The 14,970-nt window shown below is 38.7% G+C and overlaps 3 protein-coding genes and 1 pseudogene across 6 annotated transcripts in view; 1 reads left to right on the top strand and 3 right to left on the bottom strand.

The window, feature by feature from the left end:
- The window catches only part of LOC111347607 (uncharacterized), a 563,268-nt gene that overhangs the window by 535,297 nt on the left and 13,001 nt on the right, over positions 1-14,970 (bottom strand). The window lies entirely within an intron of this gene.
- LOC148731465 (uncharacterized) lies at positions 3,378-6,047 on the top strand. 2 transcript variants are annotated; one of them, XM_088761109.1, is made up of 6 exons: positions 3,458-3,705; positions 3,803-3,916; positions 4,028-4,200; positions 4,323-4,486; positions 4,563-4,636; positions 5,281-5,421. In XM_088761109.1, the coding sequence occupies exons 1-6, from the start codon at positions 3,687-3,689 to the stop codon at positions 5,301-5,303; spliced, it is 567 nt and encodes a 188-aa protein (XP_088617235.1). In that variant the 5' UTR covers positions 3,458-3,686; the 3' UTR covers positions 5,304-5,421. The 2 variants fall into 2 exon arrangements, with proteins under 2 accessions (XP_088617234.1, XP_088617235.1); XM_088761108.1 differs by having other exon boundaries at positions 3,378-3,705; positions 4,563-6,047.
- On the bottom strand, positions 5,099-7,980 carry LOC111319464 (uncharacterized; annotated as a pseudogene). Its single transcript, XR_016001642.1, has 3 exons — positions 7,674-7,980; positions 7,435-7,578; positions 5,099-7,278 (listed from the first exon to the last, which is right to left on the bottom strand). The product of XR_016001642.1 is annotated as an uncharacterized LOC111319464 (transcript).
- LOC148731466 (uncharacterized) overlaps positions 14,231-14,970 on the bottom strand; it is a 424,262-nt gene continuing 423,522 nt past the window's right edge. For both annotated transcript variants that reach the window (XM_088761153.1, XM_088761152.1), the window contains one exon: positions 14,231-14,772. The gene's annotated coding sequence lies outside the window, so the exon portion shown is untranslated. The remainder of the gene's footprint in view (positions 14,773-14,970) is intronic.

The raw sequence follows: 14,970 nt of genomic DNA on the forward strand, positions 1-14,970 counted from the left end.
GGCCCGAAAATGTAGGCAGGGTAAATCATAGATCACGAATTATGCATGAACCCAAGAGGAACATAAATGGTTTAAATGGAGGCTTGTTTTAAACAATAACAAGGCGACACCACAACATCGGGAGCTACATTCCCTACACTTTGCGAAAAGTCATGAGCTACTTAAACGTGCACCTGCTCTTTTGTACAGAGAAGATGCAGCAGACGGGGCCTTTTGTGTTAATTGTCCTCCTCTAAGAAGACTAGAATGTCTAACCCTTTGCAGATGTCATAGCATAAGTAGCGCATGCTCCTGAGTTATATCAAGACCCTGAGTGTTAGTCTGGCCTGGGGCTTGAACCAGACCTCTAACCTTAGACCTCGGAGCTAAAGTCGCCCAGGAGCCATCAAACTCGCCAAATTGAGAAGCACTCTGTTTTTTTTACTAGGTATGAACAGACTATCCTGCAATTGTCCTGCTCGTGATGTTGATATTTTACAGAGTCGCATACTAAGAAATGTTATGTTTACAACAATGAGTAGTGGAAATATGATAGTTTTGTTGTCTTTATTTGAAAATGATGTGGTGTTCCAAAGATTTTTGGACGATTGTAGTTTGCTGGTGCACGACGCTAAGAATCAAGGAGGTAACAATGTACTAGAAGGAACGAGAATGGCGATCATGACGAATGATATAAATTAACATACCTTCCAAGGCAAGCAATGTAGCGGCCGAGTTCTGATTTTGGACGCTTGCGGCCAATTTTCTTATTTTGGAAACTGGTGTATGATTTTTTTTTTCTTTTTTCTTTTAATTTTGACGGTCGTGTCTGATTTTTGACAAAGGGGCCGATTTTTCGATTTTGGACAGCAAATGATCAGTTATCCAAACAAGTCAATTATCCTAGACTCCAAGCGCGTCTCCAACTAGACCAGCGGTGACCAAGAAGAAATGAGAGGAAAACTCACTTGTGATTTCAATGGTGAAGTTACAGGTGACATTGTTTCCTGATTGGTCCATTGCATGACACAGAATAACACGATTCTTTTATTGAACGATTGAGGAGGTTGGTAGATTTGCTGATCATGAGTTGTCCGTAGCAACCGGTTTCGTGCAGGTAACCGACGATAAAAATTTTTCTCGTTCAGCATAAGATGACATGGGGTTTTTTGGACATGTGACACCAAACGTGAGAGAGAAAAAGATCTGGAATGGAAAAGAGTTCGTTAGTTTCAAGCGAAAGAACAAACATAAATCAAGCTGACATATCACCTGATGTCAACTCTAACCTGACCTTCGTACAGAGTTTTAGTATTTTTCACAACAGAAATGACGCATGGAACACTCATCGATTTCCCAATCTTTAAGCTCGCAATTAATTTATTTTTATCAGCACTTGCACAAAATATCTCCTTGGCTCGTTATCAAAATGGCAGAACCTATTATCAGTCGGGTCGAATACTGGCTTGGTTAACGGGAACATAGAAAAGGCTTTCAAATCTTTCCCGAAATAATTTTTAACTGGAAAATAACAGTTTCCCATAAAATAATGAACAATTAAAACTTATGATCACACGAACACAATAACATACGCGAAAACGTTTATCGGGGGCAAAAAGCTCAATATAGTATGAAGGTGGCAAGTTATGGGTAAACAAGTTGTGTACACAAAACTTATTGAAAAGGACTGCTGGACACAAAAATAGAAACTGCGGACGTAACACAAAGTTCGTACTGATATGGAAACCAGAAGAGAACTTAAGTTCCAAAAAACATGGTTAGGTAGTTATTTAAAGCCCTCTCTACTCGATTATTTCTTAGAGGGAATTTTCTGTGTAATAATAATGGTCTAGGATAAAATATGGACTGGACTGTTTTTTGGACGATTTTTTGGACGACTTTTTTGAACGATTTTTTGGACCATTTCATAAGGGGGGCGGCACACCTTTAGTACTCAGGGAGGAGTGGGTGCAGTCGAGAAGTACTGAGGGAGGGGTTGGGAAGAGTTTTGTTAGTCAGGGAGAGGTGGTAGGTGGTTGTAATTGTAAACACTACTGGTTCATGGAGATTTTACTCGATCGTACAGGTTATTTTAATCGGTTTTTCGACTGCCTTCAATCAAAATGTTTTCGCTGGGCCGCGTTGTTTCTTTAATTTATAGTAATGCGAAAATGCCACGTATACATTGGACGTAAATTTTTATTGAAAATATCGCGTTTACGATCTTTTACTGTAGAGTTACTAGTCTGGCGTAGGTTATGCGTGTGCCTTTCGAGTCGACTTGTGCACCATCAGTTTTCCTTTGGGTATATAGTGTGTAATTACCAGATTTATCTATCTTCTTTTTGTCATTGAAGTTATCAGACGAGATCACGAGATTACCGGTCCTTGGCCCCTGAATAGAGTTCACAAGCACTATCGTAATTTTTACGTTTGTAGGTTTACTATATGAAATCATTTTTGGTACAATCGAGTGTCTTGAGTGCATTTAGCGGGTTTTGATTGTTTTTAAACAGGCGCGCGGAAGAAAGTTTAGTGGTGAACAATAAAGACAATAGAGTGTTTATGTCTCGGAACTGGCATAGGGTAAAATATGGACTGGACTGGACTATTTTTTGGACGATTTTTTGGACTATTTTGGACGAGTTTTTGGACTATTTTGGACGAGGTTTTGGACTATTTTTTATACTTTTTTTGGACAATTTTATAAGGGAGGAGGCACACCTTTAGTACTCAGGAAGGAGTGGGTGCAGTCTACAAGTACTGAGGGAGGGGTGGGGGAAGAGTGTTATTACTTAGGGAGGGGTGGTAAGTGATTGTAATTATAAACACTACTGGTTAATGGAGCTTTTATTCGATCATAATAATTGTTGATTGTTTTTGAACTGGCGCGCGGAAGAAAATTTAGTGGTGAACAATAAAGAAAATAGTTTTTATGTCTCGGAACTATCGGTCTGATAGTTGTTCCTTGGAAATCTGATGTTCTTAAAACTAGCATATTTGCCCGAGAAACTTCGCTTCTCGGGCAAATATTTCTTTTAAGAACATCAAATTTCCGCGGGGCAACTAACAGCTGATAGTTCCTCGACAGAAACACTCTATTGTTTAACTAGGTATTTCGGTGTTGTGTGAAATTCTGTGATCTCGTTTGATAAGATCACTGACAAAAGGAAGATAGATAAATTCACTACTAACATACTCTATACACAAAGAAAAACGTAAAGCAACTGATGGTGCACACACAAGTCGACTCAAAAGGCACACGGATAACTCAACAGGGAAGGATCGTAAACGAAGTATTTTAAATATAAATTAAAGTCCAGTGTTTACGTGGCAGTTTCGCTTTCGCATAACGGAAATTCCGATATCTCGTCTGATAAAATGAATGACAGAAGGAAGAGAGATAAATCTGGTAATAGGCCTTTTGCAGGAGTTGATCATGTGACCGATTTCCCCTTAGCAACGCCATGCTGACTGGCAAGCCATTCTCTGCGTTGCATGACAACCAGCTGTTATCTTTGTATTGAAGCGTGTCTCTTTCTTGTGTTTAAAGTGCTCTAAAGGTCAATCCTAATCCGTCCTTTTTACAACTGGAAATATATTATTGCCAAAGCTTACCATACAGTGAATTTTGTGAGATTTTCGACCGAAGAAAGAGAATTTTGACGAAGTTTTGACTTCGCGAAGTAAGCGCCAGCAAGACAAACATGGCGGAATCAACAATGAGTAAGTAACGCAAGTTTTTCGCTAATATCTGAAGTTTTTTTGCATTTTTTTTTTTCAATATTAGTTACAACTTATCAGATGAACCTTCCTTTAACAGGTAATGAGACTAAATGCTTGTCGTTCGATCTCGATTCGACATTCAAGGACGCCTCACAGACAGAAGCACAACAAAAACAATCTGGACCATGGGAATCTCAACACACGAGAAATCGTAAGTTTGTTTTCAGTTTGAAGATCTTTAATAAAAGACGACGAGAATGATGTTTTAAGATTGCTATCAATTATTCTCTCGACTAATCCTGTATTTCTTCACATATTTTAGCTGAACATCCTTCCAAGAGGATAAAGAAGTCCAATGATCATTGTTGTGTTCCAGAGTGTGAGGGGGACGCTCGATACGATTCCTCTCTGTCTTTTCATCGAATCCCAAAGAATAACGACCTTAGAAAGATCTGGATTTCAAAAATTAGAAGAGATGAAGGTGATCTTTTCAAGGTTAGAACTGTTTGCTCGATTAAGTGAACACCAATTGATCTAGCATTGGACATGATAGTAAATGTAGTTCGTGGCATTTTTATCAATCATTGTAATTTAAAGCTCATGTTTCTTTTTCATAGATTACAAACAATACCAGAGTATGTTCCAAGCATTTTTCGGAGGAAGACTTCTTGCCCACTGACAATGCAGGACGTCGACTTTTAAAGCAAGGTGCATTTCCTCACATATTTACATGGAAGCCAAATGCCAAAGTGAGGAGAAAAATTATTCGTCATGTTGAAAGGTAACTTTTCTTTTCATTGTTATGTTAGAATTCTAGAGTATTCCATGCTTAAAGGTCATTCTGTTCCTATTTCTAGGTCTTCGACTGAGACACATGACAATGTTGATGTTGACATGGAAGAAAACCAACAACCTGAGATCAGCAGTGAAAGTAGTGAAATAGATGTTCTTAGAGAACAGTTGAAGGCCTTAGAGCTAGAGTTGAAATCCACCAAAGATGAATATTCAGAATTCAAAACCTGCGCACAATTAGAAATTCAGAAGGCAAACTTGGCTACAAAACAGGCAAGAGATGAAATAGAAAAACAAGAAGTTACTCTGAAAATAAATAAATTTGGGGTAGAAAGGTTTACTAGGGATAATAGTAGCATTAAGTTTTATACTGGGTTTCCTACTTATGAGCACCTAATTGCTTTCTATGAATTTGTCAAGCCATCTGCTGAAAACATGACATACTGCTATGCTTCAGGTGTACTAGATAGCAGGCCATCATCGCGATCAATGCTTTTGATTGATGAATGCTTTATGTGTCTTGTTCGTATCAGACTTGGATTATTTCAGCAGGATCTTGCTGTTCGCTTTAATTTACACCCTTCATCAGTAAGTCGAAAGCTCACCACTTGGATCAACTACCTTTATTTTTTGTTAGCTTCTCAGTCCATTTGGCCAACCAGAGAGCAGATAAATAATTCCATGTCAGATGAATTTTTAAACCTCTATTCCAACACAAGAGTTATAATTGATTGTACAGAGTTGTATGTACAAACACCATCTTCTTTACTTTTACAATCACAGCTCTACTCTGCTTACAAGAGTAATACAACATTAAAGGGACTTGTGGGAATATCTCCGAAAGGAGCCATTATTTTCGTTTCTAACCTATACACAGGTGCTATTTCTGATAGGGAAATAACCAGATGTTCTGGAATACTTGATCTTTTAGAGCCTGGTGATAGTGTCATGGCAGACAAAGGTTTTGAAATTGAAGACTTGCTACTGGTGAAAAATGTAACTTTAAATCTCCCTCCATTTTTGCAAAGTAAAAGCCAATTTGCTAGTCATGAGGTCAAAGAAACGAAAAGTATTGCCAAGTTACGAATACACGTAGAGCGAGCAATACGAAGACTGAAAGAATTTCATATTTTTGATTCAGATATACCTTTAAATACACTTGGGTCTGTCAATCAAACATATACCATAGCATGTTTACTAACAAATTTTCAAGGTCCACTTATTAAAGATGATGAGTAGTATCGAATAGATACAAAAAACCAAAAGCTATAATTAGTACCTGACTTGAGCTTCTTCATTGTGAACCAAATAAAAGTGACTCTTTTCGACATATGATAGAAAATCACTCTGACTTTCATTGTATTATTTGTAGAACTGTTATGGTTTCACTTGGACATAGGATGACAATCATTATTAAACTCAAAATTAAATTAATTTTTACAGTAATATTATCATCAAGGTTGCAAATAGTAATTAAAGAAAAAGGCATCAACTTTATCCTTTGCATTTTGAAAAAACTCTTTGTCATAATAAATTCTTGAACATACAAATGTACAGTCATCAATATAACTAAAAAAGTCACACCACTGTAAGCCAGTGAGCCCCAGTTGGCATTGCAATTGGTAAAAATACTCATGTGTTGTCTTAAGAGAGTACTCATTTTGGGTATTCTTGGACAAATACCTCACATTATCAAAACTTGTCTCACCCTCTTTTACAACTTTGACTTCCAATAATCCAAAAGGATCTAGTCCATTTTCAGAAGCAGCAATGTCAAATACTTTTCTGTCAGGACTACACCCTAACCATGGGCACTTTGGGTTGATGATAAGACCTGAAGGGAAAAGGTTGACCTTGTTTTCCTTAGCCTCACTTGCATAAATTGATGCTGCCTTTGGCTCTAACTCAATTCCTCGTCTCATAGGAGCTGTTGTCACATGTCTCGAAGGGTTGAGTTGCTCCACAAGCCTTTCAAAGTTGCCAACTCTTCTAGCCACCAAACCAAACTTGCTTGCTGTAATCCTCTTTTTACGCAGAAGATACCACAACTGACTTGAATTTTGTTGCACAGTTTTACTATGTCAATTGCAACATCTCTGTCAAGATTCAATGATTCCAGTGCAGCTTGCTTATCACTGGTTAAACAAATTGTGAAGGCATTTTCAAATCTATCACCAGAGTCTTCATAAGGCAAAAGTGGGAATCCTGCTAAAGTGAAATCATTAATAATGTAATCTTGCGAAAGCTTTTGCTGGTAGGACAAAACACTTCCTTTTAGTGCACTACCAAATTTTGTAGCCACAGTTTCTAAGTTAGCGAGATTATCTTGATGGGGAAGAATACTAGCTATAATAGGCACAGGAGATAGTTTTTCAAAGGAAGTTGAATGAAGCAGTCCATAGTACTTAGATGGTGAATATAGAGTTGATTTGATAAATTTCGAATAATTTGCACCCATTTGAGGTTTCTTGACTAGGATGTCTTGAATTTGCTTTTGTTCGATCTTTTTCCCTCTTGGAACGCTCCATCGTTGCTTCATACTAGTACAAGTCAAGTCATCAGGCAGAGATCTAAGACCAAGTTGTTTACAGTGTGCCAGGTAGAAAAACAAAGCAATGATGTGGTGGCAGTATCCATCTATTCCAGCAACACAACTGCATTTCCCGCTCAATGATTTCTCTTTCAACTCAATATTTGCTGAGATATTATGCGGGGACTCGGTTTTTTTCATTGATCGAAAGCATTTGGCTGTTATAGCAACATAGTCAGTCGTGTAACTATCTGAAAGAAAGAAAATATACGCTTATCAGAATCACGCATCACGAGCGGTTAAGAATTTAACAAATTGTTCCCTCAAAAAGTGTTACGGTCACTTTGTAACTTAAAATAAGAAAATATAAAGCTTTCATACTATATATTTCTGTCGTAAGTAAATACCTTTAATTTCGTGCAGATAGCCAGGTTCTGCGAAAAATTTGTACGCTTTCACTGTGTTTTGACATCCAGACTTGAGTTTGGCGTAAGTCTCGACGTCCGCGAACGTCAAATTTGGAATCAAAGACAAATCTTGAGTCCCATTATCTGCTAAGACAAGGATTGCTTTAAAATTTTTACTATTCTTCCGAAAATGTTCCAAGAAAAGGTAAGAGATTACGGCAAAAACTTGCGATAGTTACCCATTGTTGATCCCGCCATGTTTGTCTTGATGGCGCTCACTTCGCAAAGTCAAAACTTCGTCAAAACTCTCTTAGTTCCGTCGAAAATCTCACAAAATTCACTATTTGGTAAGCTTTGGCAATAATTATTTTCCAGTTGACAAAGAGACGGATTAGGATTAATCGTTAGAGCACTTTCAACACAAATAAGAGACACGCTTCAATACAAAGATAATAGCTGGTTGTCATGCAACACAGAGAATGGCTTGCCAGCCAGCATGGCGTTGCTAAGGGGAAATCGGTCACATGATCAACTCCTGCAAAAGGACTATTACACACCGTATACACGTTTTTCGAGGTGTGCGTTTTCGAGGTCTGAGAGAATTTTGCTTTGTACGATTGTACCAAAAATTATTTCATATAGTAAACGCACAAACATTAAAATTGCGATAGCGCTTGTGAATTCTATATTTACGGCTAAAGTCAAGGGCCAAGGAACGGAAATTCTGTGATCTCGTCCGATAAGATTAATGACAAAAGATAGATGGATAAATCTGGTAATTACACAAAGGAAAACTGACGGAGTGCAAGTCGGCAAAAAGCACACGGATAACCTATGCCAGATAACTCAACAATGGAGGATCGATAGTAAAAGCGATATTTTCAATAAGAATTAAAGTCCAGTGTTTACGTGGCATTTTCGCTTTCGCATGGCTAAAAATTTAAAGAAACGCCGCGGCAAAGCGCAAAATGTTGATGTAGGAGAAGTCAGTAGAAAAACCGATTAAAATAATTATTAGGATCGAGTTAAAGCTTCATTAACCAGTAGTGTTTACAATTACAGCCACCTACCATCCCTCCTTGAGGAATGACAGTCTTCCCCCACCCTCCCTCAATACCTGTCGACTGCACCCATCCCTCCCCGAGTACTAAAGGTGTGCCTCTTCCCTTATAAAATGGTCCAAAAAATGGTCCAAAAAATGGTCCAAGAAATGGTCCAAAAAATAGTCCAAAAAATCGTCCAAAAAATAGTCCAGTCCAGTCTATATTTTACCCTATGACGGTTACCAGTGTGTCGCCGTACCCGCGACCACAATGTGACAAAAATGATAAAGATTTTGTTACTCTTACTTAGCAAACGACGAAGGGAGACGTGATTATTTAGATAACGCTGAACATGCTGCACTAACGACACCTTTTTTCGTTTCTTCTTCGTACCCGAAAAGCAAAGGTCGAAAATATTGTAAATGCAGAAATTGAAAGAAGATCAAAGCGGTCTACAAAAAACATTATAGCAACTAAGACAGTTTTATCGCCTGAAACGAGGAACTGGACGAGAAGTCGCTTGATGTTAGAAGGGTTTCAAAGAACAGTAATTCTTAAAAATAATTAGAAATATTATGGAAAAAATCACTTAATAAGGTTTTTGCGACATCATGTCGCCGTTATCACATGATTACTGCAATGGGCAGTTTGCAGTCAGCTATCGCTGCCATGAAGGTTAAATGAGGGAGTTGTATACAAACCTATGGCTGATGCAAGGAGAAATTTCTGATACGGATGCAGACTGCTTGAGTGAAGACTACGGGCGCTGGGATTTCAACTGGAAACGTTCAGTTCATTCGATTCTTTCGTTTTCTAAGAGGAGAACATTTGTGAAAGATTTGATGCCAGTGCCTCTCAGATATTTAACAAATGGTAAACATCACAGCGTACACTATTGAGTTATGGATGCACGCGGGAGGTTGCTAAGCACGAAAGAAGCGTAAGAGTAGCTCGAGGCGATAGCCGAGAGCGACTCTAGCTTCTTGAGTGCTTAGTAAACCTCCCAAATGCATCCATAACTCAATAGTGTACGCTGTGGTGTTTACCATTTGTTTTATAACATAACATTAATACATTGTAGCTAAAGAGTTCCCTTTTATTTGACAAATCTTACGTGACCAGAAAAAACAAGCGCGCGCGGAAAAATAGTCTTTGCATTTGCTCACGTCAGCAGCGTACACCCATGGGCAAATGGGGGACGCTAAATTGACCAATCAGAGCGCGCGCTTTACTTTGGTTATGTTATAATAAAAAATGAGCTTGTCGCCATGTTGATGAAAGTGAATGGATAGAAAAGTAGCGACATATTACTTGGTTCTAACTTACTGTTTGATGTTTTGCACCTGACCTTTCACAAATGTTGAATGCATTCCAGTAATTTTGAATCGGAGCACTTTCAGATCGAGTGTTGAGAAACCAAATCAAGGAATTTAAAACAGCAAATCAGAAGAAAGGAAAGTTCCTAAGAGCCAATGAGAACTAAAAGTGAAATTACGACTTTCGATTGAAATTGCTCTAAACGACAAATACAATGATCTTATCCTTGATATTTTCACCGTTATTGAGCTCCTGGACAAAACTGCCCCGCTCTCATCTCTGTCTCAGTTGAAACTTCCATCACCTCGATAGCGCGAAACTAAAAGGTATCCAATGTATCTTTCACGTTAGTTCACCTCCTGAAAAGCAGCCCCCGCTTCTTTACATGGGACATTTCAGCCAACGGAATTCTCCATGAAACACACTAAAATGTTACTTACCTCATTTGTAAGGTTAAGCCTTGAAGTATGCGATCATTTCCATGCTAAACATCTTAACACTAAGAAGGATCTAAACAGTCACTGAATCTTTTTAATTTTTTTTTGTTTTAGCTTCAAGGCATTTACAATCGAGTTGAAAGAAACTTTCTATTCTAATCATTATTTCAATATGTATCTTAGAGAAAGCCCGATTTTGATCCACTTTTTCCGTCACACAACGGTGCAAAATCAATGTTGCGTGACAGAGAAAAAGCGTGACAAGAGGACTACGATTGCGCTCCCTGCTGTCAAAAAGGCTGCTCAATACTGTTTTAAATATTGTATATACAATAAAGGATTAATCAAGTATAACAAATACGTTGATATCATGTTTCGAAATAAAGAATCAACATAACTGAAAATAACTTGAGCCGGTTAATAAACTCTTCAACCTCAGTCACTAACATCTAATTTCCCCTTACAATATCACTTCTAAATCAAACGCTACGGTTATGAGTAAAAAGAAAATGATCTCAACTGAATGAAGCTCTGGATTGTAAAAAAAATTTCTTCGCGTCAGTACCATCACTAATGTAAAGCACACAGTATGGGTAACATGCCTACCGATGTTCAGGGAGCGTAGAGGGCTAAAGGAAGTCTTCCTTGGGTCTCCCAAGATTTTCTACAATCTAAATTTGTGCATAAGTGGGATGATAGTGTTTTCCATTGTTGATATAAAACCTTGTTGACGCAGTTCTCAAAATTTGGCTGAATTGAAGATAGCTAAAACGAAGTTTAGCTAAAGAAGGGCAAACTGTTGGTTTCACAACCGGCCGACTGTTATTCAGGTACAAGCTACAAAAAAAAATTATGAGTTTGGTTACGATATCTTTCTACTAGCAAACATGGCGATCAAACATGGCGGTACATACACACACACAGACACACACACAGACACACACACAGAGACACAAACACACACACACACACACACAAACCATAATTGCATCGATCTTTCTAACACTAAATACCTCATCATCGTTTACGCCAAAAAAATTAAACTTCAAAAAATCGTTTTTGATAATTCAAAGACAGTTTGTCTCACAATTTGTGGCAGGTGTAACTTGGGGGAGGAGAGGGGGGGGGGGAGAAACTGCCTGGAAGGGAGGTAATCTGGTACTCTCTCCCTTTTTTTCCCCTTCCTTTCCCATCTCCTATCATATCTACCTCACGGAGTAATCTGTAATCTTCGTGACTTTCGATGGTCTAGCATTTAAATACTCAGGCATTAAAGGGATACTTTCCACCAAATTTTAACATTTAATTAAAATGTAGATATTTTGCCAAAACAACTACTGGAAGAAGAAAAGGTTCCCTAAAACCTTTCATTCGATTGAAATCCTGGTGCAAAAGCGCGAAACTCACTCAATTCAAGGACCGGAAGTTGAAATGGCTCCTGGTTAAACATAGCCTGCGAACAGGCTCCCCGTTTAATCAGACGTGGGGACACAGAAACCTTCCCCTTCCTTCCCGTGCTTCGCGCCCTCCAAGCCGGGAGCCTGCTCGCAGGCTAAGTTAAACACGTAATCAATGACGTAATAGGAGACCTGAAAAACATACGAGCGATCGTAATGGAGTCCAACTCTAGAGGTTCGAGTTTTCCTTTTCGGATTCATCGTCGGTGATCTAGAGTGCAGACACTCAAGGAACTGAACCATATATGTGTTTGAGCCTTAAGACAGTGAGGCTAGTTCTGACTCCTCGAAAGAACCAGATTAAGCCGATCCATTCGAGCGATTACGAAACAGACTGGTAAGCGATTTCTCTGAGTTACAATTTTCGCTTTTCGGCGAAATCTCTTCGTTTGTCACCTCACAAAGTGAAGCGATCGTTAGATTTGAGAAATCCAGCAGTGTTTGGCCTTAAAAATGTAGGACCTCATTTTGATTAGACCGGCATTTGTTTTTAACACAATAAAGCTATTCTTTCACATTCGCTGCACGTGTTATATAAATCTTAAACTTGCGTAATTCCTCATTCTTTTACTTCTTCTTCACCTTCTTCCTCTTGATCCGAATTTTCCTCCTCACTCTGAACCGGGGTGGACGTAATAAACTCTTTGGGCGAAGTGCGTTGTGTGCTTTTACTCTTTACTGGAACGGACGTCTGACAACCTGCCAAGTTATTTTAGCGTGCGGTTTGGTTACTTTCTTCGGAACGGCCAAACTACTGTCACAACAGATTTGTATTTTTATGTATGTTCAAGTGACTACATTTGCCTCTAGCGGTACGACTGCTCCGAAATTGCACAGAGACATCTATCCCTATTTTGGGAGTTTGGGTGCTGACATCTTGAGCTTGGGGTGAGAATGCTACCGATGCAAAACCTAATTGTTCGGTAACTCTCTTTGGAAAGGGAGAGCTGTTCATTTTCTATATGTGCATCGAGGATCTGGAACACGCACCGGGTGAATGAGTTGGGTTATAAGTTTGAAAGAGCTTTTAGCTACATTTTTCATTCAATGAATACAGGTACATATTTGATATTATATATGCAAAGCTAAAAAGATTAAGAAAAGTTATCAAAATGCTAAAACCAAACGTTTTCGGCTGTTTGTCATAATCAGGGTTGAAAGTGTTGACCGTCTGTACATACCTACATATCTTATGTGACTCCCGATGGGAAAAGTTTAGAGACATAAAAATGACTTGTTTGTTCAAACTGGGGTGGAATTGTTGGATCATTAGCCCCTCGACGATCCTTCGGTTGTGGAATGTTTCTGCTGAGGGGAGAACACGCCAAGTGAAAGAATGTGATGGATTTTCCCGCAAGTGTTTTGCAGGTTCAGAGGTGTGAGTAGGACAGGTCTATATTTCTTTTACAGGTAATACATACCCTTGCAGCTTTCCGTTTTCTGAATGCTCCACGTAGTTGTTGTCGATTTTGTTTTGATAATTTCGCGCTAGTGTCACGGACTTGTGAAGATGAGAGTTTTTTTTCGTCCTCAAGCCTATGTTTGTTTTTACAGACGGATTAATATAAAGATTTAAGGGAACAGCATTGTATTTTAGAAAGGGCTTTCATCTTTAAACCCATAGATTTCGCCTGAACCGACTGTTCCTCAAAAGAGTCTGCAGTGAAATAGCGAATGCAGCACAGACGGATAGAGTTTGTTGGGTTCTCAAAATCGGATCGCGTGTTTTTCACGGCTCTCGTCCATAACCTAGCGAATTTAGGATCTTCGGGTCATTTATGAAGGCTTACACCATCGCTACGCGTATTGGAACATCCACCGGCCACACATCGTTGCGGTATTATTGTACTTTTGGGGCGCGTATTTTATTGAAGAAATCTCGGTGCTCTTGTGAAAGAAATCTCAACGGAAGTTAAATGAGTTCTCCCTTCTACGTCACTTCCGTTGGGAGGCAAAGCCCTACGCTCGAACCACACGTTGAGAAAAGTTTCAAATTTAAACGAAAACAACAAAAGATTTACCCGTTCTTTCAACAGATTTGTTTTACTTAAGTTGTTATCCGTCTTTTCTCAAAAAGTCATCACAGGCGAGAGAGTATCCCTTTAAGCTTGATTTAACAAATGGTGAACGGCATAGCGTATACTATTGAGTTATGGATGCACGCGGGAGGTTGCTAAGCACGAAAGAAACGTAAGAGTCGCACGAGGCGATAGCCGAGTGCAACTCTAGCCTCTTGAGTGCTTAGCAAACCTCCCAAGTGCATCCATAACTCAATAATTCACGCTTTTTTTATAACATAACATTGATACATTGGAGGAACAGAAGTCCTTTATTGAGCTACATCACAAAAAAATGTTTTGTGTAGTCTTACATGACAAGAGAAAACAAGCGCGCGAAAATTCATCCATAACAACTAACTGCACACCAGCAACTCGATAAAGTTTAATCACGCTTCCTGAAATACCGACCAAAATCCTCTTTAATTTATGAGCTCTGAATCCAACAAACGGTGAAAGAGTTCAGCAAAACTATGAGCAAACTGTGGTGTTTACCATTTGTTTTATTAACATAACATTGAAACATTGTAACAAGAGTTCCCTTTTATTTAAAAAATCTTACGTGATCAGAAAAAACAAGCGCGCGCGCAAAAATAGAGTTTGCATTTGCTCACGTCAGCAGCATATACCCACTGGAAAATAGTAGATGATGAATTAACCAATCAGAGCGCGCGCTTTGCTTTAGTTATGATATGAATGAAAATGGAAAAAATCAATAGACGAAACTTCTAAATATGTCTCTTACGACTTGTTCCGATACCAGTGATGAAAAAGAATAAACTTTCGACAGCACTAACATAACAGCTTTCACAAAAACAGTATTTTCAAATAAAATTGCAGTTTCTGTGCTATCTTTAAGCCCTATAACAAAAGCAACAAAAATGACTGGGATTTGCCACACACGTGCAGTACGAGTAACCATTCTAAGCAACAGGGGCTCTCCCACTTTACGCGAGCGCACTTGCCCTCTTGTGCCAATTCCGTAGTGTCTGTGGAACTATAAATAAAATCCATTCGACCGTCAACCCTATGAAACACAAAACGTTTGTATGTAAGACTGAGAAATTAATACTTGTATCATCATAATGTACAATGGGGTGAGCAGCGGAGAAGGCAATAAATGCAATGATGTCATTTACTTAAAATTTACAAGTCTTTCTAAAAAACATGGGCCATCTTATGTCAAAAGCCCTCTGTACATAAGTCTTTCAAAACAATATGTAGC

The sequence above is a fragment of the Stylophora pistillata genome, chromosome 5 (genome assembly GCF_964205215.1).
Source record: "Stylophora pistillata chromosome 5, jaStyPist1.2, whole genome shotgun sequence".
NCBI classification, from domain to species: Eukaryota; Metazoa; Cnidaria; class Anthozoa; order Scleractinia; family Pocilloporidae; genus Stylophora; species Stylophora pistillata.